This window comes from Mauremys reevesii, linkage group 16 (assembly GCF_016161935.1).
Source record: "Mauremys reevesii isolate NIE-2019 linkage group 16, ASM1616193v1, whole genome shotgun sequence".
NCBI lineage: Eukaryota > Metazoa > Chordata > Testudines > Geoemydidae > Mauremys > Mauremys reevesii.
In genome coordinates, this window is record NC_052638.1 from 43,370,028 (window position 1) to 43,394,647 (window position 24,620).

At 47.9% G+C, this 24,620-nt stretch overlaps 1 protein-coding gene and 1 long non-coding RNA gene across 14 annotated transcripts in view; one reads left to right on the forward strand and one right to left on the reverse strand.

The window, feature by feature from the left end:
• The window catches only part of LOC120384229, a 47,367-nt gene extending 24,686 nt beyond the window's left edge, over positions 1–22,681 (reverse strand). For 3 of the 8 annotated variants that reach the window (XR_005588682.1, XR_005588685.1, XR_005588684.1), the window contains exons 1-3: positions 22,231–22,681; positions 19,351–19,383; positions 16,545–16,708 (exon numbers count right to left, since the gene is read on the reverse strand). This is a non-coding gene — a long non-coding RNA (uncharacterized LOC120384229). Of the gene's footprint in view, positions 1–3,758; positions 5,069–11,633; positions 11,934–16,247; positions 16,459–16,544; positions 16,771–19,350; positions 19,384–22,230 lie in introns of those variants that run through there. The other 5 variants (XR_005588687.1, XR_005588688.1, XR_005588689.1 and 2 more) reach the window with 5 other exon arrangements.
• LOC120384228 (mitotic spindle assembly checkpoint protein MAD1-like) overlaps positions 22,276–24,620 on the forward strand; it is a 268,654-nt gene continuing 266,309 nt past the window's right edge. For 4 of the 6 annotated variants that reach the window (XM_039502618.1, XM_039502612.1, XM_039502613.1 and 1 more), the window contains exons 1-2: positions 22,276–22,661; positions 23,939–24,084. In XM_039502618.1, coding sequence (XP_039358552.1) covers positions 22,349–22,661; positions 23,939–24,084 — 459 coding nt within the window. In that variant the 5' untranslated portion in view covers positions 22,276–22,348. The remainder of the gene's footprint in view (positions 22,662–23,938; positions 24,085–24,620) is intronic. The other 2 variants (XM_039502616.1, XM_039502617.1) reach the window with 1 other exon arrangement.

The following is a 24,620-nucleotide window of genomic DNA, read 5'->3' on the forward strand; positions in this document are numbered from 1 at the left end:
TGGTAATAGTGAGCACAATATAATTAAATTTAACATCCCTGTGGCGGGAAAACACCACAGCAGCCCAACACGGTAGCATTTAATTTCAGAAAGGGGGACTACTCAAAAATGAGGAAGTTAGTTAAACAGAAATTAAAAGGTACAGCACAAAAAGTGAAATCCCTGCAAGCTGCATGGAAACTTTTTAAAGAAGCCATAACAGAGGCTCAACTTAAATGTATACCCCAAATTTAAAATAAAATAAAAGTGCCACCGTGGTTAAACAACAAAGTAAAAGAAGCAGTGAGAGGCAAAAAGGCATCCTTTAAAAAGTGGAAGTTAAATCCTAGTGAGGAAAATAGAAAGGAGCATAAACTCTGGCAAATGAAGTGTAAAAATATAATTAGGAGGGCCAAAAAAGAATCTGAAGAACAGCTAGACAAGGACTCAAAAAGTAATAGCAAAGAAATTTTTAGGTACATCAGAAGCAGGAAGCCTGCTAAACAACCAGTGGAGCCACTGGACAATCAAGGTGCTAAAGGAGCACTCAAGGACGATACGGCTATTGTGGAGAAACTAAATGAATTCTTTGCATTGGTCTTCACAGCTGAGGATGTGAGGGAGATCCCCACACATGAGCCATTCTTTTTAGATGACAAATCTGAGGAACTGTCCCAAATTGAGGTGTCATTAGAGGAGGTTTTGGAACAATTGATAAATTGAACAGTAATAAGTCACCAGGACCAGATGATATTCACCCAAGAGTTCTGAAGGAACTCAAATGTGAAATTGCAGAACTACTAACTGTAGTCTGTAACCTATCATTTAAATTGGCTCGGTACCAGATGAGTGAAGGATAGCTAATGTGACGCCAAATTTTTAAAAAGGCTCCAGAGGTGATCCCAGCAACTATAAGCTGGTAAGCCTGACTTCAGTACTGGGCAAACTGATTGAAACTATAGTAAAGAACAAAATTGTCAGACACTTAAATGAACATAATTTGGGGAAGAGTCAAAATGGTTTTTGTAAAGGGAAATTATGTCTCACCAATCTACTAAAATTCTTTGAGGAGGTCAACAAGCATGTGGACAAGGGGGATCCGGTGGATATAGTGTACTTAGATTTTCAGAAAGTCTTTGACAAGGTCCATCACCAAAGGATCTTAAGGGAGGGACAGCTCAGTGGTTTGAGCATTGGCCTGCTAAACCCAGGGTTGTGAGCTCAATCCTTGAGGGGGCCACTTAGGGATCTGGGGCAAAAAATTGGTCCTGCTAGTGAAGGCAGGGGGCTGGACTCGATGACCTTTCGAGGTCCCTTCCAGTTCTAGGAGATTGGTATATCTCCAATTATTACCTTCAAAGCAAGCAGTCATGGGCAACCTGCGGCCCGTCAGGGTAATCCGCTGGCGGGCTGTGAGACAATTTGTTTACATAGTCATGGCTGCCTGCAGCTCCCAGTGGCCGCGGTTTGCCGTTCCCGGCCAATGGGAGCTGCAGGAAGTGGTGGCCAGCATGTCTCTGTGGCCCACGCCGCAGGTTGCCCACCACTGGATAAGAGCGAAGGTTCTCCCATGGATCGGTGACTGGTTTAAAGATAGGAAACAAAGGGTAGGAATAAATGGTCAGTTTTCAGAATGGAGAGAGGTGAATAGTGGTGTCCCCCAGGGGTCTGTACTGGGACCAGTCCTATTCAACATGTTCATAAATGATCTAGAAAAAGTGGTAAACAGTGAGGTGGCAAAATTTGCAGATGATACAAAACTACTCAAGATGGTTAAGTCCCAGGCAGACTGTGAAGAGCTACAAAAGGATCTCTCAAAACTGGGTGACTGGGCAACAAAATGTCAGATGAAATTCAGTGTTGATAAATGCAAAGTAATGCACATTGGAAAACATAATCCCAACTATACATATCAAATGATGGGGTCTAAATTAAGCTGTTACCACTCAAGAAAGAGATTTTGGAGTCATTGTGGATAGTTCTCTGAAAACATCCACTCAATGTGCAGCGGCAGCCAAAAAAGCGAACAGAATGTTGGGAATCATTAAGAAAGGGATAGATAATAAGACAGAAAATATCATATTGCCTCTATTTAAATCCATGGTATGCCCACATCTTGAATACTGTGGTTGCCCCATCTCAAAAAAGATACATTGGAATTGGAAAAGGTTCAGAAAAGGGCAACAAAAATGATGAGGGGTATGGAACAGCTTCCGCATGAGGAGAGATTAATAAGCCTGGGACTTTTCAGCTTGGAAAAGAGACGACTAATGGGGAGGTCTATAAAATCATGACTGGTGTGGAGAAAGTAAATAAGGAAGTGTTATTTACGCCTTCTCATAACACAAGAACTAAATGAAATTAATAGGCAGCAGGTCCATCTAGCCCAGTCTCCTGTATTTCTTCACACAACACACAGTCAACCTGTGGGACTCTTTGCCAGAGGATGTTGTGAAGGCCAAGACTATAACAGGGTTCAGAAAGAACTAGATAAATTCATGGAGGATAGGTCCATCAATGGCTATTAGCCAGGATGGGCAGGAACAGTATCCCTAGTCTGCTTGCCAGAAGCCGAGAATGGGCGACAGGGGATGGATCACTTGCTGATTCCCTGTTCTGTTCATTCCCTCTGGGGCACTTGGCATTGGCCCCTGTTGAAAGACAGGATACTGGGCTAGATGGACCTTTGGTATGGCCATTCTTATGTTTTTATGAGTAGCGGTGGCTGTTCTCTAACTGATAAGCAACCCTGCATCCTGGTTTTTCATATGATGTCCCCGGAGCTTCTTTAAGGACAACTGAATTATCACAGTTCTTCATTTCATTCCTCAAAATATGGTACAGAGCAGAGCATGCCCTCTTCCTTCCAGGATCAAATGGCCTAGTGGGATGAGTGTTCAGTGTGGTGAGCTATGTTTGAGTGAAGAGGAAAGTTGAATGAGTGCAGACATTTGCCGCACCATTCATTGGCTCAAAGTGAATGCTTATGACACTTGCTAATTGTTTATGATAAATTCAATCAGACGCTAAGTTACTGGACAAATTCCTTGGCTCTGAGGAAGCTGCTGAATGACAAATCACTAGCAGCGACCCCAGCATTTTTAAGGCACTTTTGTTGGAGTATTTCACAACCCTAAAAATGTTTATATGGAAGTTTTTTATTTTGGAAAATATGGTCTCCTACTCATAGTGGCTCTGACAGATGCTTGTTGTCATGCTAGTGGTCTCCAGCAGGAGATGTGTCCAGCCCTTTGCTGGGAGCTAACTTATCTCTGCTTTATCCTCAGGGTGTTGAGCTCTGTAGTTATTGCTGGTTGCTCTCCTTTCTCCTCCTTCCATTTTTATCATGTGTTTGAATGACAATCATATGCAAAATGGCATTAATAGAATTATGGTTGTATGGGTAAGAACTCAAAAGTTAGGAAATGCCAGAGTTAAGGTAGCTCGCACAACCTGATCTCCTCCCCCTGCCTAGTATGTATCATCAGTTGAAGTAAATGGAGCTGTGCTGATTTACATCAGCTGAGGATCTGGCCAAAAGTGTTTTAATTATATGGTTGTACTACTCCTCTAACAATACAGTTTGGTATCACACCACATATCTGCATCGACTTCGACACATTCCGAAGGCTGCTGAGCTCCTGCAGCTCCCACGGACTTCAGTGCGTCAGGATTTGTCCCTTAGAGAGAAAAGAACTTTCCCATATAAAATGTCCAAGGTATGTCTTTTAATAATTTCTCCGCATCCTAGGACTACACATTGAGGAGGATTTTTTTCTTTTATGGACATACATTTCTAAAGATAAACCTATTCTGTCATGATTTCAGCAGTTTCTTAGAGACATACAGGGGTTCCAAAACTTTTTGCCGGTGTGACCCCATTTTGAGACTTACTGTTTCCTGTGCCCCAGATAGCAACATAGTAACCAAAGAATCCAAGGAATTTACATAGAAAGTATGTTATTTAATGCTCTGTAATGTGACCCAGGGGCTTGCATGTTGCAATACAGCTTCCTAAAGTCCAGTAGCAAGGGAGAAATTGTACATCTAATCTCCGATGTAACATTAGTGACAGATCGATACCAAGACTTGATGGGCCCAAGTGAGCTGAATCCAGCTTCACACAAATATGTGCTCATGAATGGCACCATCATTTTTAAGGCGTGTGTTGAGAGTGCAGGACATTCATTCTTGAAAGTGAACCAGAACTCCAGGAGAGAAAATTAGGCATATGTTCCTCGCAAGAATAGATTGCAGGAAATTTCGTTGAGATGTTCAATTTCAGCTGCTGGCAAATCCATGGCATCAGCCTTGCACTGAAAGGGGTTTCACACCCAATCATACTTTTTTATGTCCGAATCAGGGAAGAAGGATGCAAACTGTTCCTCCAGACAGCTAAAATACTCAGCCATCCCCTGTGTGGGAGGCTGAATAATTCCATTGTCAGCCAGGAATTTGCAGACCTGCAGGAAGGATTCATAGTTTGTCTTCAATGATTATTCTTCCAGAAAACAATTTTCTTCATGAATGCTGTGATTTGATCACTTGGCTGAAGGATGTGGGTGTTCTTTCCTTGAAGGTCTGTATTCAATTAATTCAGTCTCTGATATGTCTGTGATATAGACAAGAAGGCACATCTTCCTTTGGTCACAAAGAAAATCAATGAATTCACTCTTTTTGCAGTCCATTGCAGAGACATGCAGGTCATGTCTTAGTTCAGAAAATCTGCCCCATACTTTTCCTCTCAAGAGCCAGCGAGTTGCAGTGTGGAACAACAACACGTTATGATTGGACCCCGTTTCTTTTCACAGGTTTGCAAGCAGATGTGCGTGAAAAGGCTGAGTCTTGATGTAGTTCATAGTAGACAAGACCTGCTGAAAAAATTCATCCAACTCTGGATTCAGAGCTTTAGTTGCCAGTTGTTCTTTGTGAATTGTGCAGAGAGTCCACACAGTAGACGGAGCAACGTTTTTTACCAAGGCAGGACGGAGCTCCACCTGTGCAGAAGCCCAACATGCGATCACATGGTATATTTTTGTCTTGCATGTAGACATGTAGCTTATTGAACATTCCTTGTGCCATCTCGTGTCTGGGAAGGAGACAGAACAGAATGTCTTTGAGCACTGCACCTTCCTATATGTATTACACAAAAGCCAAGAAATGTGCATCACAATCCTCAGTGCTCACATCAATCGGAAGAGCAAAAGCAGCTGTGTTTTTCAGACACTCCACCAGTCATGTGTTTTCCTGATCTGCTACTGTCATCTCGATCCTTCACTGTGTTCTTGGAGAGGGATATGCCTTTGAGTTTCTTTGCCTTGTTTTCCCACACATATTCACCATATCAATTGCAGCTGGCAAAATCAAAGTCTCTCCAATTGTGGGAGACTTCTTGGCCTGTGTGATGTAGTAACTCTCCTCAAATGATGCCTTTTGAGCTTAGTCAGAGATGGGCATGGCTCACTTCAATTGTTGATGCAAAAGTTCCTTCTGGCACTGGAAAAATAATCTTTGTTTTCCTATGTGCTCTTTGTGAACGGTTTCCAAGTGTAGTTTAAGTTTTATTAGGCTTCATGCTTTTGCTAGATAACACTGAGTGACATAGCAGGCATTTTGGCTTTGCTTCATTCTTGACCAAAACACTGGCAAAGCCATGCTCAGAGAAAGGCTCATCATATTTGTGAGCATGTTTCTTGGATTCTTGTTTTTTGTTCATAACTGCATCACTAGACTCACTGCTGGAGGTTGAAGCAGACACTTTGTGTAAAAATTAGTCCATTGTGCCTCACCACAAATCGGAAAGAGAAATTCACTGTTAAGCAAATGAGGCCAGGACTTGGGATGGCCATGAGTGGTGATACTGTCTCTGTGCTGCCCTAGTGACTTACTATGATTCTTTACCTTTGAGGGCCAACAGGATACTTGAAGACACAGGCCCTGCCTTAACGAGCTAACAAGCCACTGCAGATTCCCATCTTAGTAAAGGCCAGCACAGGCTCCTACCAGCCCAAGCAGAGAGATTACTCTGTTGACAAGGCTGCTGCCCACAGATAAGAATCTTCTGGATGCAAGTCCCTCATCTGGATGCTTGCACAGTCAGATGGTGCAAATGGACAAATTGGCATCTGTACAGCCATCTCCACGCAGCCAGTGTGTCCGGACCTGTTCCACAACCACTGCGTCAGCGGGACGCCATTTTTCTCTACAAATTGGTATCCTTCGCACAGTGTGACCTCGCATGCACCATATGTGCAAGATCAGGCTGTGCGGAGGCTGCCATTTTGGCGTGGTGTTTGTGGAGCAGGTCCAGACATATGTAGAAGGGTTTCTACAGCTATGTTAGCAACAAGAAGGAGGTCAGGGAAAGTGTGGGACCCTTACTGAGTGGGGGAGGCAACCTAGTGACAGATGATGTGGAAAAAGCAGAAGTACTCAATGCTTTTTTTGCCTTGGTCTTCACAGACAGGGTCAGCTCCCACACTGCTGTCCTGGGCAACACAGTCTGGGGAGGAGTGAGCAGCCCTCAGTGGTAAAAGAACAGGTTAAGGACTGTTTAGAAAAGCTGGACATGCAAAGCTGGACAAGTCCATGGGTCCAGATCTAATGCATCCAAGGGTGCTGAGGGAATTGGCTGATGTGTTTGCAGAGCCATTGGCCATTATCTTTGAAAACTTGTGGCGATCATGGGAGGTCCTGGACAATTGGAAAAAGGTAAATATAGCACCCATCTTTTAAAAAGGGAAGAAGGAGAACCTGGGGAACTACAGACTGGTCAGCCTCACCTCAGTCCCTGGAAAAATCATGTAGCGGGTCCTCAAGGAATCCATTTTGAAGCAGTTAGAAGAAAGGAAGATGATCAGGAACAGTCAGCATGGATTCACCAAGGGCAAGTCATGCCTGAGCAACCTGATTGCCTTCTATGAGGAGATAACTGGCTCTGTGGATATGGGGAAAGCAGTGGACGTGATATATCTTGACTTTAGCAAAGCTTTTGATATGGTCTCCCACAGTATTCTTGCCAGCAAGTTAAAAAGTATGGATTGGATGAATGGACTATAAGGTGAATAGAAAGCTGGCTAGATTGTTGGGCTCAACGGGTAGTGATCAATGGCTTGATGTCTAGTTGGCAGCCAGTATCAAGCGGAGTGCCCCAAGGGTTGGTCCTGGGGCCGGTTTTGTTCAATATCTTCATTAATGATCTGGAGGATGGCGTGGACTGCACCTTCAGCAAGTTGGCAGATAACACTAAGCTGGGGGGAGAGGTAGACATGCTGGAGGGTAGAGAGAGGATACAGAGGGACCTAGACAAATTAGAGGATTGGGCCAAAAGAAATCTGATGAGGTTCAACAAGGACAAGTGCAGAGTCCTGCACTTAGGAAGGAAGAATCCCATGCACTGCTACAGACTAGGGACTGAATGACTAAGCAGCAGTTCTGCAGAAAAGGACCTGGGGATTCCAGTGGATGAGAAGCTGGATATGAGTCAACAGTGTGCCCTTGTTGCCAAGAAGGCCAATGGCATATTGGACTGTATTAGTAGGAGCATTGCCAGCAGATTGAGAGAAGTGATTATTCCCCTCTATTTGGCACAGGTAAGGCCAGATCTGGAGTACTGTGTCCAGTTTTGGGCTCCCCAATACAGAAAGGATGTGGAAAAATTGGAGAGAGTCCAGCGGAGGGCAATGAAAATGATTAGGGGGCTGGAGCACATGATTTATGAGGAGAGGCTGAGGGAACTTGGATTGTTTAGTCTGCAGAAGAGAAGAATGAGGGGGGATTTGATAGCAGCCTTCAACTACCTGAAGTGAGGTTCCAAAGAGGATGGAGCAAGGCTGTTCTCAGTGGTAGCAGATGACAGAACAAGGAGTAATGGTCTCAAGTTGCAGTAGTGGAGGTCGAGGTTGGATATTAGGAAACACTATTTCACTAGGAGGGTGGTGAAGCCCTGGAATGGGTTACCTAGGGAGTCTTTAGAGGTTTTTAAGGCCCGGCTTGACAAAGCCCTGGCTGGGATGATTTAGTTGGGGATTGGTCCTGCTCTGAGCAGGGGATTGGACTAGATACCTCCTGAGGTCCCTTCCAACCCTAATATTCTATGGGAGCAAGGAAGGCATAACTGACCCTGTGCAACTGTAGAGAGGAAGGGGCTCACCATTTTCTGAGACTTCATATAACACAAGTTGCAGAAGCAAGGTGGGCTGGCGAAGATCAGAATAATTGCAAATCTGAATAAATTAGGAGGTTACCTAGGGAGGTGGTGGAATCTCCATCCTTAAAGGTTTTTAAGGCCCGGCTTGACAAAGCCCTGGCTGGGATGATTTAGTTGGGATTGGTCCTGCTTTGAGCAGGGGGTTGGACTAGATGACCTCCTGAGGTCTCTTCCAACCCTGATATTCTATGATTCTATATTTGGGAGCAAATAGCATTGTCTCATGGGCTGAATCTGGCCCATTGCACTCACACCCCATGTGCTGAAGGCATAATCCCATTTGGGGTTGTGACCCACAGTTTGGGAACTGCTGTCTTAATAGTTTGATTACATCTCTTCTCTACAGCTCATGAACTGTATTCCTCTATTCCACTCTTCATATGTAATTTCTCTTAAACTGTAATGTCTTTAGAACAGTGTGTGTTTGTACAGGACCTAGCATAATGGGGCCCTATTCCTCCCCTGGACAGACCATTTGCTCTACGCGTTCCCACTCATCCACAAGGTTCTGCTCAAGATCCGCAGAGACAAGAGACAGTCATACTGGTGGCACCGGTACACCGCACTGCTGGAGCTGTCAGTGGACACCCCAATCGCACTGCCACTGGTCCCGGACCTGATCACCCAAGACCACGGTCGCCTTCACCACCCAGACTCCAGTCCCTTCACCTCACAGCTTGGAAGCTTCATGACCAAACCCCATGGAGCTCATGTGCTTGGAGCCTGTTAGGGAGGTCTTACTTGGTAGCAGGAAACCCACCACCAGGGCCACCTACCTGGCCAAGTGGAAAAGGTTTGCAATCTGGTGCTCTCAGAGCCCCACACTTCCAATGCAGGCACCAATACCAATTATCCTGGACTACCTACTTCACTTGAAACAGCAATGCCTGGTGGCATCATCCATCAGGGTATGCCTGGCAGCCATCTCTGCCTTCCACCCAGGAGTGGCTGGGTGTTCCATCTTCGCCAACACCATGGTTAGCCATTTCCTAAAGGGTGTGGACAGGCTGTACCCGCAGGTTAGACAACTGATCCCAACGTGGGACCGTAACCAGGTCCTGTCCAGACTAACGGAGCCACTGTTTGAGCCTGTGGTGACTTGCTTGCTCCTCTACCTGTCATGGAAGGTGGCCTTCCTAGTCGCTGTTACTTGGACAAGAAGGGTATTGGAGCTAAAAGCCCTCACCCCCAACCCTCCTTACAGAGCTTTCTATAAGGACGAGGTGCAGCTTCAGCCTCACTCGGCCTTTCTTCCAAAGATCGTGTCCCAATTCCACTCCAACCAGGACCTTTTTCTACCTGTTTTTTACCCTAAGCCTCACACTGAAAGATGAGAACAAAGGCTGAACTCCCCTGGCGTTCAACGAGCACTGGCCTTTTACATTGAATGCACAAAGCCATGTCATAAGTTGAATCAGCTGTTCATGACAGTGGCAGACCGGATGAAAGCACTTCCGGTCTCGTCGCAGAGGATCTCATCGTCGATCATGTCCTGTGTCCAGGCATACTATGAGTTAGCCAAAGTCCAGCCCCTGCACTAACTGCACATTCCACAAGAGCACAGGCCTCCTTGGCAGCGTTCCTGACCCAGGTCCCAATACAGGAGATCTGTAGGGTGGCGACGTGGTCCTTGATCTACACTTTGCATTACGCAATTACCCAGCACGCCAGAGACGATGCAGCATTCGGCAGAGTGGTGCTCCAGTCAGCGATTCCATGAACTCTGACCCCAACTCCTGGGTAAGGGTTGGGAGTCACCTAATGGAAACAGATATGAGAAAGCACTCGAAGAAGAAAAAATGGTTACTCACCTTCTTGTAACTGTTGTTCTTCAAGATGTGTTGCTCGTGTCCATTCCATTACCCTCCCTCCTGCCCCTCTGTCGGAGTAGCCAGCAAGAAGGAACTGAGAGGTGCCAGGTCAGCAGGGTCATATATTCACCGCCATGAAGATGCCACTCCAGGGGGCTCCACAGCTGACCCGATGGGTGCTGCTAGGGGAAAAACTTTCTGACGACTGTGCACGTGACAAGCATACACCTAACTGGAATGGACATGAGCAACACATCTCAAAGAACAACAGTTACGAGGTGAGTAACCGTTTTTTTCTATGTGAGAGCTTAGTATCAGTGAGGAATTCAGGAGCACTCCTAAGATATAGACTGAATTGACCAATTGTATCTGTTCACCTTCAACCAGAGAAGACTGCACTGTCACTGCAAACTCTTCAAAGAGCTTCCTTCTGACATTACTTCTGTCTTGCTCTGCTTCACCTTCAGCCAGCTGTTCCTCATCCGTAAGCTGATCTCAACCAAGCATGGGGCCATTTTGGTGGTCATATGTGGTGAAGGACAGGTAGAGCTGTATATCCTCTGCATATTGCTGGCACTTGTGTCCATGTTGTCTGATCCGTTCACCTAGTTTCTGCATGTAGCTGTTGAATAGGACTGGCGAGAGAATTGATCCTTATTGGATTCAATAAGTGAGGGGTCTAGAAGAGGAAATGCAGTTTCCCCACTCTGCTTGTTGGGTGCATCCCTCCTGAAAGGACTCAAACAATTATAGTGCATTACCCTGGACCTCTGCTACTTCTCTGCAGCATTTGATAGTCACCCATGAAATAACATGTCTTGTCTGAGAGAGGACCAGGAAGATGAGAATAGAAGTTTGTCTTTGGCTAACTTTTCTTCTATGAGCTTTCTCAGGAATGAAAGGTTCTTGTTTTACTGTCCTAGACTCATAGACTTTAAGGTCAGAAGGGACCATTATGATCATCTAGTCTGACTTCCTGCACATCGCAGGCCACAGAATCTCACCCATCCACTTCAATAACAAACCCCTAACCTATGTCTGAGTTATTGAAGTCCTCAAATTGTGGTTTGAAGACCTCAAGCTGCAGAGAATCCTCCAGCAAGTGACCCGTGCCCCATGCTGCAGAGGTCCTGCTGGAATACATAAAATAAAGTGTCAGTCCTGAAATCTTACAGGCAAAAAAGACCAGGACCTGGCCTCCATGGACCCCGGCCTATTCCAAGACCCAGGCCAGAACACAAACCAATGCATTTCAGCAAAACCATTGATTGATCTGTTTGTATTTGGTGCATGATATAGTCCTGCAGCTGGGAATAGGGATATTTTGCCGCAGAGCAACTTTTGATGGGTTGGTGGTTAGGTGAACTTGACTCTGTTGCTTGGCCTGAGGATGAACTGCATGAAAGATTTTATGTGTTGGTCTTAGTGGGAACTGCACTGTCTGTTATTTCATAAGCCTCTTGTGTGCCTGAGGCTAACTGGATTAGTGAAGGATTGCATGCGTGCATGGTTTATGAAGCTGCTTTGATTACAAAGTCCAAAAATATATTACTTTTTATTATAAAAGGAGTTTGTTCTTTCTTAATTTTTATTTAAAGAGAAGACAAAATTCCAGACATTCTCTTGTTCTGCTGTCACACACACTTTCCAAAGAAGGGAAAGAAGGTGAGTTTCCTCTGATTTTTCCTTGATTAATTTTTTATCCTTTCATTTTCTTTCTAGTTTGTGCCCCACTTCCCTTGCTCACTAACTGCATGGGCCCACAGACAGCCCCTCACACACATGGAGTCCAGCTGGTGCTACCTGTTCTGCAAGATGAGCTCACAGCCTCGAGATCTCCCTGAGGTTTTGCTTTGCTGCTTCCCTGACTCCTTCTTTGCAAGAGGCTCTTTCAGTAGCACTGTTCCCTTATCCAAGCCAAGCACAACTTCATACTGATCATGCCAGTTAAAAACAACATGAGAGATGGCTGTCAGATAGTTCCAATTTTATCTCCATTTATTTGTACCCCTTTGATTTTTTAAAAAAAGTTTAATTCGTCTAGCTTTTCGTATAGCTGGACTATGCCAACATGTGCTATTGCTGTTTCCCAGTACTTAACTAGGCATTTTAGCACTTGGGGTGAGCAAGCATATTTGCACCCCCTACTAGAGTGCACAGGACTATTTTTTTAGTCCCGCTTACATCCCGTCCCGCGATACCCACTCCCACTCCAACCCGCTCCTGCATTGTTTGCTGAATTGTTCTCCCACCCTGCTATTAGGGCAGCAGGTCCTGTGGGACCCAAGGGATCCCAGTCCCGCTGCAGGACTCCCAGAAGCAGGGAAGTATTTGTACAATGCACCGCACAAATCCCAATCTTATTGCTACTACAATATAAGTAATCGAACCCATCAAAGCTGTGAAACTAATATAACCAGGCAGCTTTCTGATAAAGTGACAGAAAACCTCGGATAACCAAATATTTCTCTGACTCAGAATATGGTGGATCGCATCTGTGCCTCCACTTGTGTGGGTACGGTGTCTGAACAGGAGAGGGTAAATGCATCAATCTTGCTGGTGGAGTCTGATACCAGTTTTGCTGGCTGAGATTCTGGATGTGCCGAATGCCCTTTCCTTGACTATATGTGAGATGGATACCTATGGCTAATGAAAGAGTGAGTAAAGTGCAGGCCTGTTATTGATGGAAATGGTTAATACTTCCCTTTTAGAGGGCATAGTGCCTATCAGTCTGAAACAAGCCACAGTTGGACTATTCCTAATATCTGTGCCATTTTCTATCTTTTTTCAGCCTCTCGTTTCTAAGAAACTTTGTGGAGAAGGTAGAGGGATGGCCAGTATCAGCATTATCTAGATCCTTCTGGTTTGCTTGGCCCTAACTTGTTTGGAATTAGATCTTATTACGGTATGTAGGCAGTATTAACATCTTTGATTAATCTTCCCGGTGATGGAGATAGGTCAGGTGCCCCCATTGATTACATTAATTCTTTTAGCCACCTTTGATACAGATATTTCTCATGTTGACTCAATGCAGAACCTGGCAGGACTGCTTTATAGCACCTCCGCTCAGGAAAACTAGAGTTGTGAAGGACAGTTGCTCATCCATTCCAAGGGGTCTTGCAGTATTCCACTTTAGCTCTGTGGTTCAATGTACATGTGAAGGCACTGGGGGAGCATGCAAGATGCACTGGTCTCCAGATTGTCAGCTCCATAGCTCCACTGCATCTCACCTAGATCCTGCAGAGTCTGATTTTTTTCAGTATCTTGCCAAGAGAAGGTCCTTCATGAAAGCCAGCCTGCTTAATCTTATTCTGGACAAGACACTTGATGCTACGGGATAGGAAGAAGCATTTTGACAAACTAGCTGGGACTATGAATTCTTTAACTGAAGCAGTATTATGCCTGTTCTTTAGTTTTATTGATTCAGAATCCTAGGGCTGTCTTGGATTTATTTCTGGTCCTGAATTCCCAAGTGACAGCAAGGGTCAGAAGTCTCTTATCTTCAGCTGTCTCACAGCTGACAACTTCACTGCTTAGATCTAGATCTCACTGGTCATTTGTGCATTTGTCACCACCAGAGTTGATTATTCTAAAGCACGCTGCCTGGGGCTTCCTTTGAAGACTACATGGAAGGTCCTGGTAGTGCAGAATGTCACTGGCTGCCTTTGAAGCAGGCAGGTTGACATAAGCACAACACCATGCTATCTAATGGCTTCCTGTTCATTTTGGGGTAAAGCAAACTGGGGAGGATTATTTATAACCCCCAAATCATCTGGGACCCATTTATCTCCAAGACTGCCTCCACTCTGAGCCCTGTCATAGTGATTATGAACGGCAGAAGGTATCTGCTGTCTGTCCCAAGGGCCAAATGCCAAGAGATAGCTGCCAGGGCATTTTGATGGAGGACTTCAAAATTGGTTCATTTTGCAGTCCACAGAAGCCCACATTGGACTGTTTTTAGTACTGGCTCAAGACATGTCAGTTTGAATTGCTTGGTAACTGGCAGGAAGTTCCTTGTTTGTTTGGATTAACAACAAAGAGAGAAATAAAGCATTTGTTTTGTGCTTTAGGCATCTCTGACATAATTTAAAATACACTGTAAAAAACTCAGTACCCTCCCCAAAATGAGAATAAAGGGAAATAACCAGAGATACCTGTTAAGTCCAACAGTGTCTGGATAACATCCTGCCATACCCATGAACACCTTTGTGTGTTTCTTCCTCCACAAAAGCCAGTGTAGTAAGATGAGGCCCTGAAACATAAACTCTTGTATCAGAGGCCTGGTATGAGGCCTAAGGCCTGAACTAAAGTAATGGTCAAGACTTTGCTAACATAAAGCAAAGTTAAGTTGCGAGCAAGAGGCAGGCCCTGCTCACAGAAGCTGGCAAGGAAAGGGCTGATGTTGCAAAAATACACATACCTAAAAGGTACCAGAACACGCTGATATTTGCACATTCCACACAGATAACAAGAAACAGGCTGACCCCTCCTAAAGATGGGATGTCAAGGGCAATATGATGAATAGCGTTGTTTTGTGAGAGGCAGCACCTTACTACATAGAGGGATTGCACCTTGCTACATAGAGAGGTTGCACCTAAATATGTCAGAAGTGATGTGTAACTTGTTTGTAGCTTGGTCTGGACTAGGGGGCACTGGAGTGTCCCGCCACTGACTGAGCCGGTCCATTGTCAGTGAGCATATATGTACTAGCAGAATTGTAGACTTCTGATCCGGGGAGCTTGAGACTGCGTTTCGTTTGGCAATAAACCTGGCTGGGTGCCTTCGTATCTTCCAGGAGTCTGTGGTCATTGGGCAGTTCGCTTGAAATCTGCTGTGCCACACACGCGCACACACACGCACGCAGCCGACTTATCAACATTGGACAAAGCAGAGCACCACACCGGTGACGTCTGACAACAGACAGGATAACTAGATGAGCCCTGCAAAGTGCCCTGAAGATCAACAGATTTGGGCTACTTTGGATCAAGGTGGGGCAAGCAAATTCAAAAGTTGATGGCCCCTCATGCAGAATGCTCTGCAGACAGCTCCCCTGTTTTTATACCAAGGGAATAACTCCAGCTCTTAAACCCCAGCAAATGTTATCTGTGTCAGTCCATTACAAACCCATTTGGAGTTTTGTAGGTGAAAAACAACAGCTGGAAACCAATAGACAGCCATTGTTGATCTTGGAGTGGCAGTGTGGGGGATGGCAACCTGATAGCTGGTAGGGCTGATGAGAGCGGCAGGGAGTAGTCTAGTTTAGTGGCCACTGATATAGTATTTTTATTTTGTATTTCTTTACTCGCCCCATCTATTTATTTAATGGTAGGGAGTCTAATCAGATAACGAATTTACCTTTACTCACAGAGATCATTCAAAATGGTCCCGGTCATTTTGCATAACAATTTATAAGTATGAGGCACTATACAGAATACGTCCCAAATACCTCCCAGAGTTAAATACAGTTACAGTGAGATTAAGAGGTAGAGGACGAGGAACACGGTGTATTCAGCTGAGATGAAGTGAGCTGGAGAGTTTGAGGCGGAGTCTCACAGAAGCCTGTTCCTGCTGGCAGGAACTTCCATTTGAGAGTCATTCAACCTCCACTGATTAAAAATGCAGGAAGGGACAGAGGACAATGCTAGGCAAAAGGAGGGAAGCAGATGGAGGAACAGGGAGATGAGAGCTCTTGGAGCAAATCCATGGAGAGTTTACATACATGGAGGACAATTTTGAAGTAGAATCTGAAATGAGTGGAGAGTCACTAGAAAGTGTTGTGGTTGTATTGCTTTATACCTGTGAGGTGGGCAACAGCATTCTGCATGCCCTGGAGTCTTGATGGATGAGAGCTGAGGAGGCCATCTCATGAGTGAAATCTTTTTCTCTCCATGCGCCCTCAGTGAGTTAACTCCTTACCTGAGGAGGTTGTGAAGGCTAGGACTATAACAGTGTTTAAAAGAGAACTGGATAAATTCATGGTGGCTAAGTCCATAAATGGCTATTAGCTAGGATGGGTAAGGAATGGTGTCCCTAGCCTCTGTTCGTCAGAGGATGGAGATGGATGGCAGGAGAGAGATCACTTGATCATTACCTGTTAGGTTCACTCCCTCTGGGGCACCTGGCATTGTACACTGTCGGTAGATAGATACTTTTTACTTTCATTATTTTCTGGATAAATAATTGGTGACACATTTGAGCAGTACAGCAGTGATATGCAGTGATAATTTCTGTTCTTCACAAGGGTTTCTTCTCTGAGATGATTTTGTGAAAATACATGAATCCCTGGAATGTTTTCCCCTGTATGACTCATTCCTTGTTTAAAGAAAACATCCTTAATTTGAATGCAGTAACAAATCTGCTCCCTATCTGACTTAGTCCCTCTCCATCCAGGTCTTGTTGGGTGGTGCAGCTGTGACTGACCAAGCAGATACCACAGGTTTCCAGCCATGCACCTGCCTGCTGGAGAATGCATTACTGAGTTCATTAATGTTTCATACTAATGTATTCTAATGTACTTTAATTTTTTATTTAATGAAAATTCTTACCTTCAGGCTTGGTACATCAGGCAGAAAGTGTTGTTCTGTCCCAGCTGAGCAGTGTGCTTACTAGTTGGAAGCTTGAATCGGAGAGAAATGTGATCAGGAACAATCTGGCTATCTTCTAGGGAGCAGCTGAAAAGTACCTTTTGTGAGTGTCTCGCTCCCTTCTCCTGTGGCAGTAGGAAGGATATGGATACGGGCACTTGATAGGCTCCACCCCTCTGCTGAATAACTAATCAATAATTGGTAGAGAAATAATTTTACTCTCCTTGCCCACCCCATCTTGTGATGTGCATGATAATAAAGGAAAGCTGTGTCCTCTCACTAACCACTGTTTGGAAGGGAGCTATATTTATCGGACCTCTGTTTTCAGGAGAATGCTGTTTCAATAACTCTTCCTACCCCTAGATTAGCTCTCCCCATTTTCTAGGTCTGGTTGATGGTACAATATTTGGGGCATCTCTTAAGCAGCTGTCGAAGCTGTTATTCCTTTGACTGACAATCTAAGGCAGGGGTCAGCAACCTATGGCACACGTGCCAAAGGCAGCATATGAACTGATTTTCAGTGGCAATCTGCTGCTGGCCTGGGGTGCCGTCTGTAAATGGCTTTCCATTTTTTGCAGTGCACTGCAATCTTGTAACTTCCTTCTGTAGCTTTGGCTGTAACACCTGGTCTAATCTCAGTTGCTGATGACTTATGACATGCAGGAGACCAGGCTAAATAAGCTGGTGGTCCCGACCGGCCCTGGACTCTCTGGCTTATCTGGCCCCCATCACTTCAGTAGCTGAGCAATTCACTATTTTTAAGACACTTACCCTCCCGGCAGACATACGGGGCAGGGCAGTTGTTCCCATTGTACAGAGGGAAAACTAAGGCACAAAGGAGATATCCACACCGTGATAAAAAACTCGCCGCACCAAGTCTCAGCCTGGGTCAGCTGACTCAGGCTTGCAGGGCTAAAATTAGCACTGTAGATGCTGCAAGACCCTTTCTGGGATCTCAGAGCCTGAGCATCAACATCACTCTTTTCAGCACCGTGAGCTGGAGCCAGCTGTTGCCCACTTATTGCAGCGCAGACATACCCAAACAGGTTGAGTACCTGGCCCAAGGTCGCACAGGAAGCCTGTAGCAGAGGAAGGCAGGGGCAGTGAGTTGTATGGGCCTGTGGTGCCCGGGCCCCAGGAATATTCACGGCCCGAGGGCCCAGCTCCACCAGTGTTCGGAAAGGTTAACAACTGATCACTCAGAAGCCTCTGTGCAGCTTAAAGTATCCAAATACGTGCCAGACATTGGAAAACTCCGCAAGAAAAAGCAAGGGCAAGGATCACACTAAACTGATAAGATCTGCATTTTAATTTAATTTTAAATGAACCTTTTAAAACATTTTAAAAACCTTATTTACTTTACATACAATAGTTTAGTTATATAATCTAGACTTACAGAGACAGACCTTCTAAAAACGTTAAAATACATTACTGGCACGCAAAACCTTAAATTACAGGGAATAAATGAAGACTTGGCACACCACTTCTGAAAGAAGAGCAGGAGTACTTGTGGCGCCTTAGAGACTAACACATTTATTTGAGCATAAGCTTTCGTGGGCTTATGCTCAATTAAATGTGTTAGTCTCTAAGGTGCCACAAGTACTCCTGTTCTTTTTGCGGATACAGACTAACACGGCTGTTACTCTGAAACCTGAAAGGTTGCTGACCCCTGATCTAAGGCCTTGGGTGTGTGTGGGTTTGTCCTGTGGGGGTTTGTCCTACCCTAGCAGCCTCCCACATGCGGCAGGGGCAGACTCCCCATCTCCATGTAGCTTTTCCCATGGGAAAGGTAGGGGGAGGTGTAGACTGAGGGCCTATCTGTCCTGGGGCAGGAGTGTGGATGGATGTCTGTCGGGGAGAGAGTGTTTCCCCGAGCTGGATAGGATGGGAGGCAGGGTAGGTAGAGTGGGTTTGTCTACCCTAGTGCAGGGGCTGAGAGGGACTGGTAGGAAACTGCGTGGAAGTGGATGTCTACTCTGGTGCAGGAGTGAGATGTGTGCTCTGGCAATAGTTAACAGAAGGGTGGGATATCGGCTCCCACCAGCCACCCCATAACTTACGAGCCCCCATGGTGCAGACTCTTTCTTCCCTCCCTGGGGGATCTACACCAGAAAGTCTGCATAGATGTGTATAAGGGGGTTGTCTACTTGCAAGCCTTTGACAAGTTCTTTCACTGAAGTCTGTTAAGCAAAGTAAGCAGACATGGGATAAGAGGGAAGGTCTTCTCATGGATCAGTAATAAAAGATAGGAAACAAGGAGTATAAATAAATGGTCAGTTTTCACAGTGGAAAGTGGTAAATAGCAAAGTCACTCACAGCTCTATACTGGGACCAGGGCTGTTCGACATACTAATAAATGATCTGGAAAAAGGGGTAAAGAGTGATGTGGCAAAGTTGCAGATGATACCTAATTGCTCAAGCTAGTTAAGTGCAAAGCTGACTACAAAGAGTTACAAAAGGATCTCACAAAACTGGGTGACTGGGCAACAAAATGGGAGATGAGATTCAATGTTGATAAATGCAAAGTCATGCACATTGGAAAACATAATCCCACCTATGCATACAAAAGGATGGGATCTAAATTAGCTGTTTCCACTCTAGAAACAGATTGTGAAGTCATCATGAATAGTTCTCTGAAAATATCTGCTCAATGTGCAGTGGTACTCAAACAAGTTAACACAATGTTAGGAACCCTTTGGAAAGGGATAGATAATAAGATAGATAATATCATCATGCCCCTTTATAAATCCACTATATAAGCCCACACCTTGAATAGAGGATGCAGTTCTGCTCGCCTCATCTTAAAAAAAAAAAAAAAAAGTTAGAATTGGAAAAGTTAGAATTGGGAAGGGTAACAAAAATGCTTAGGGGCCTGGATCAATTAAAAAAACTGGGACTGTTCATCTTAGAAAAGAGACTACTAAGTGGGGGGGAAAAGTGAATAGGAAGTGTTATTTACCTCTGCACGCAACACAAGAAATAGGCAGCAGGTAAACAAACATAAGGAAATACTTCTTCACGCAATGCACAGTCAAGCTGTGGAACTCATTGCCAGGGGATGGTGTGAAGGCCAAAACTATAACTGGGTTCTAAGAAGAATTAGATTAATTCCTCGAGGATAGGCCCATCAATGGCTGTTAGCCATGATTGTCAAGGACGTAAACCCACGCTCTGGATGTTGCTAAACCTCTGACTGCCAGATGGGACTGGACAATAGGGGATGGATCACTTGATAATTACCTTGTTCTGTTCATTCCCTCTGAGGCACCAGGCACTGGCCACTGTTGGAAGACAGGGTACTGCGCTAGTTGGACCTTTGCTCTGACCCACTATGGCCGTTCTTATGTTACAAAGGGGTTGGTGGTGTTGGGGTAATGTTTGCTGAGGAGGGAAGGGGTCATAGTGAGGATAGCTGACCTGAGCCTCAGATGCATCATTTACTACAGGTAAGGGGGGCAGTTGCCCCCTGATCATGGTTTGCCCCACATCCCAGAATTTTCATAGGTTTTTATGTTCCATTACATCTTCCACTTTTTACATTTCCTTCCCCCACCACTTCAGATTTTTCAGGATATAATCTAATCACACAGAATAGTCTATAGGCTGATACAGTTTTGCCACCTCCCCCAATTTTTCTGAAATGAGCCTGCCCTCCCAGCAGGGGGACTATCTGGTGGGGTGTAGAGGGCTGTATGAGCTAGTGTGATATAGGGGGAGGCTCTCTGCTCAGGGGGGTAGGAGCTGTAGAGGGAGGCTCTCTGCCTGGTGGGGTCAGGGGGTAAGAGCATAAGAACAGTCATACTGCATCAGACCAAAGGTCCCCCTCTAGTCCCGTATCCTGTCTTCTGACAGTGGCCAGTGCCAGGTGCTTCAGAGGGAATGAACAGAACAGGGCAATTATTGAATGATGCATCCCTTGCAGCCCACTAGGATCTGTAGGGGACTCTGCCTTTGGGGGTGCTCTCTGCCTGATAGGGCCATAGAAGGGGCTCTGCCTGGTGGGTCTAGGGGGCTCTCTGCCTGTTGAGAATTTGGACTATAGGGGGTCTTTCTGACTTGGGAGGGGGGTACTGGCCCTCTGCCAGGGGAGAGAGGGGCAGTTGGAGGGGGGGAACTCTCTGCCTGTAGGGCTAGGGACCAGGTGTGGGGGGGAGACTTTTTGCCCAGGGGGAGGGGCTGTGGGGTTCTCTGCCTGTGGGGGAGGAGTTCTCTGGGTAGGGACTGTGGGAGGGACCTGGGGGTTGACTATAGGGGTAGAGGCTGTGGGAGGGGGGCTTTCTGCCTGGGTTTAGGGAAGAGAGCCTCCCCAGTCCCTAAACGCAGGCAGGGAGCCCCCCCCCCCACGGCCTACGGGTAGAAAGACACTCTAGCCTGTCCCCCACCTCCTGGGCAGAGAGCAGTCCCTGGGGCAGTAGGAGGGGGGGCTCTCTGCCCAGGGGAATTAGGGGTTGTGGGAGGGCCTCTCTGGACAGGGAGGAGGGGGCAGAGGGCTCTCTGCCCAGGCATATGGGGGCAGGGGGCTCTCTGCAGGGGCAGAAGGGGCTGTAGGGGGAGCTTTCTGAACAGGGAGCTAGTGGATGTGGAGGGGCTCTGTGCCTGGGTGGAGCAGGGGATATGGGTCTCTGTGCCCAGGGTGGTTAGGTGAAGGAGGGGAACGCCAGGGAGTAAGTTGATGTGTGTGGGGGTGTCTCTGCCTGGATGGGGCAGGGGATGTGGGGGCAGGGGCCTCTCTGCCCGGGAGAAGCAGCAGGCGGGAGATGGGGAGGCAGCAGGGCAGGAAATGGGGCGGGGGCTCAGCCTAGGGGAGGCAGCAGGGCAGGAGATGTGGTCAGGGAGGGGGGCTCTGTTCTGGAGGGGCAAGGGAGGTGGGGGCTCTGTCCTCGGGAGGCAGCAGGCCAGGGATGGGGGCTCTGTCCTCGGGAGGAAGCAGGTGGGGATGGGGCGGGGCTCTGTCCCGGAAGGCAGCAGCTGGAGGACCGGGGGTGGCTCTTTCCCAGGAGGCAGCAGGAGGGGAATGGGGGCTCTACCCTAGAGGGGCAGAGGATTGGGGGGCTCTGCCCTAGAGAGGCAGGGGATGGGGGCTCTATCCCAGGTAGGCAGCAGGAGGGGAATGGGGGCTCTGCCCTAGAGGGGCGGGGATGGGGGCTCTGTCCCGGAGGGGCAGCAGGCGAGGGGGCTCTGCCCTAGAGGGGCGGGGATGGGGGCTCTGTCCCGGAGGGCAGCAGGCGAGGGGGCTCTGCCCTAGAGGGCAGGGGATGGGGGCTCTGTCCCGGAGGGGCAGCAGGCGAGGGGGGGGCTCTGCCCTAGAGGGGCGGGGGAGGGGGGGGCTGTCCCAGGGAGGCAGCAGGAGGGGACTGGGGGGGCTCTGCCCTCGCGGGGCGGGGGAGGGGGGGGCTCTGTCCCGGAGGGGCAGCAGGCGAGGGGGGGGCTCTGCCCTAGAGGGGCGGGGGATGGGGGGGCTCTGCCCCGGAGGGGCAGCAGGGGAGGGGGGGGGCTCTGCCCTAGAGGGGCGGGGGATGGGGTGGGGGGGGCTCTGCCCTAGAGGGGCGGGGGATGGGGGGGGCTGTCCCGGAAGCCGGACTGTTCCCCCTCCCCGCAACCGCCGAACCCGCATTAACCCGGGAACTTGACACCCCCCCCCCGTCACCATAGGAACCGCAGCTGGCTGCCCGCCCCAGCCCGTCTCCATAGCGTCAGTCGCTTGGCGTCCTCAAGTTCAGCGAGTAGTCCCGCCTCCTCCTTCCTCTGCCCAATGGAGCGCGCACATGCGCAAGATGCTGCACTCTTATTGGGGGACGAATCTGTTACTCAACGCTAAGTACCGCCCAGATGCCTGCAACTTCGAGCGTCCGTCTCCGAGGAAACCGCCTCGCCCCGCCACATTGACCGTTGATTGGACAGACATCGCGGTAGGGGGCGGAGTCGTGGTCAGGACGCATCGCGAATGGCAGAGAGACTTGTCAGTCAAGAGCTGGGCGGGACGCGGGTCTGGCGGCCGCGTTCGAACCGCAGAGCCGGGACCCGCGAGCAGCATGGAGCGGCTGGGTCGGAGCGCGGCGCGCGCGGGGGCCGCCCCAGGTGGGGGCTGATGTCAGATGCCCCGGGGCGGGCGGGGCTGTGACAGAGGGGGGGTGGTCAGGGAAACGCCCGGGGGCTGTGACGGGGTGTGGTCAGGTAACGCCCGGGGGCTGTGACGGGGTGTGGTCAGGGTAACGCCCGGGAGGGCCATGAAAGAGGGGGTGGTCAGGAAACGCCTGGGAGGGGCTGTGATAGAGGGGAGTGGTCAGGGTAACAGCCGGGGGAGGCTGTGACAGAGGGGGTGGTCAGGAAACGCCTGGGGGCTGTGACGGGGGGTGTGGTCAGGGTAACGCCCGGGGAGGGCTATGAAAGAGGGGGTGGTCAGGAAACGCCTGGGAGGGGCTGTGATAGAGGGGGAGTGGTCAGGGTAACGCCCGGGGGGGGAGGCTGTGACAGAGGGGGGGTGGTGAATTAGATATGAGGGCATTTACAGTGATATTCAGACCTCAGTAGAGGGGGTGAGGGCTCTGGCTGGGGGTATGGGTTCTGGGGTGGGCATGGAGATGAGGGGTTTGGAGTGCAGGAGAGGGCTCCAGGATGGGACAGAGAGTTGGCGTGTGGGGGTGTGTGAGGGCTCCAGCTGGGGGTGCGGGCTCTGCATTGGGTCTGGGGCTTGGGGTGCAGGAGGGGGCTCAGGGCTGGGGCAGGAGGTTGGGATGTGGGATGGGGTGCAGGCTCCAGGCGGTGCTTACCTCAGGCAGATCCTGTGAAGCAGAGACATCTCTCTCTGGCTCCTAGGCAGAGGCGTGACCACAGGGCTCTGCGCATTGCCCGAGCCTGCAGGTACTGCCCCCTCAGCTCCTACTGACCATGGTTCCTGGCCAATGGGAGCTGCTGAGCTGGTGCTGGGGGCAGCATGCAGAGTCTCTGTGGCCTTCCCTCCACCTAGGAGCCAGAGGGAGATGCCAGTAGCATTCTGATTGGTTAGATTGGTTAATAATTGAATCACATAGTGTTTTAATATAATGTGCTGCAAAGAGCTACAGGAGACACATTAAAGAGCTGCTTGTGAGCCTCAGTCTGAGTATCACTGTGTTAGTGCATGCTGCTACTCACACCCCCGCAGTCCAAACTGTGGGGCTAAGCATACAAGCTACGAGTGATGTGGTAGACTCTGCATTACTTGAAGTATTTAATTGAGATGTGCTGTAATGACCCAATCAAAAGCTATGCCCTGTGTTATACAGACTGTAGGATTAGATGATCACGTTGGTCCTTACTGACCTTAAATATATTAACCTGACCTTGATAGCTGCTTTACTTGCCCTTTCCTGCAGAAGTTGATGATGAAAGGGAAGCAGATGCCCATGATCCCTGTTGCTCTTTTGAGATGAAGCAGCTCTTTGGAGAGTTCCATATGTTGTATCAAGAGCGCCTGCGTCAACTCGAAATCATGGATGATACACAGGAGGAGGTTCTCAGAGTGAGTCTTTCCCAATGGAGCACCTGCTTGTCCTGTCGAGCAACCTTCAGGGCATCTGGGGCTCATCCTAACTGTGTCTCTCCCAATTATACAAGGAGAGAAGCTAATAGAGGAATCACTTCATCATTTTTGGGAGGTGGGGAGGTGTAGAAGCACCAGATGCTTTGCTGGTGGAGCTCAGCCACAAGACACCTCACTGCATTGGCTTGTGTCATGCGTTGCAATTGCCAGAGATTTTTAATGGGATGGATATGAGTAGGGTGGCCAGATAGCAACTGTGAAAAAATGGGACGGGGTGGGTGGTAACAGGGGCCTATATAAGAAAAAGTCCGAAAAAAACGGGACATCTGGTCACCCTAGGTATGAGGGAACAGTTCAAATTGTCATAATTGCTCTAGGACTTGAAACCAAATCCTAAGGACTCTTGGATGTAAGCAGAGTATGTTAGTGTTGTCGTCTTGCTGAGTATATTAATGTAAGTATTGCTGCTTACAGGGAGAATGAGTAGCTGGGGTGAAAGATACAATAAGGTGATT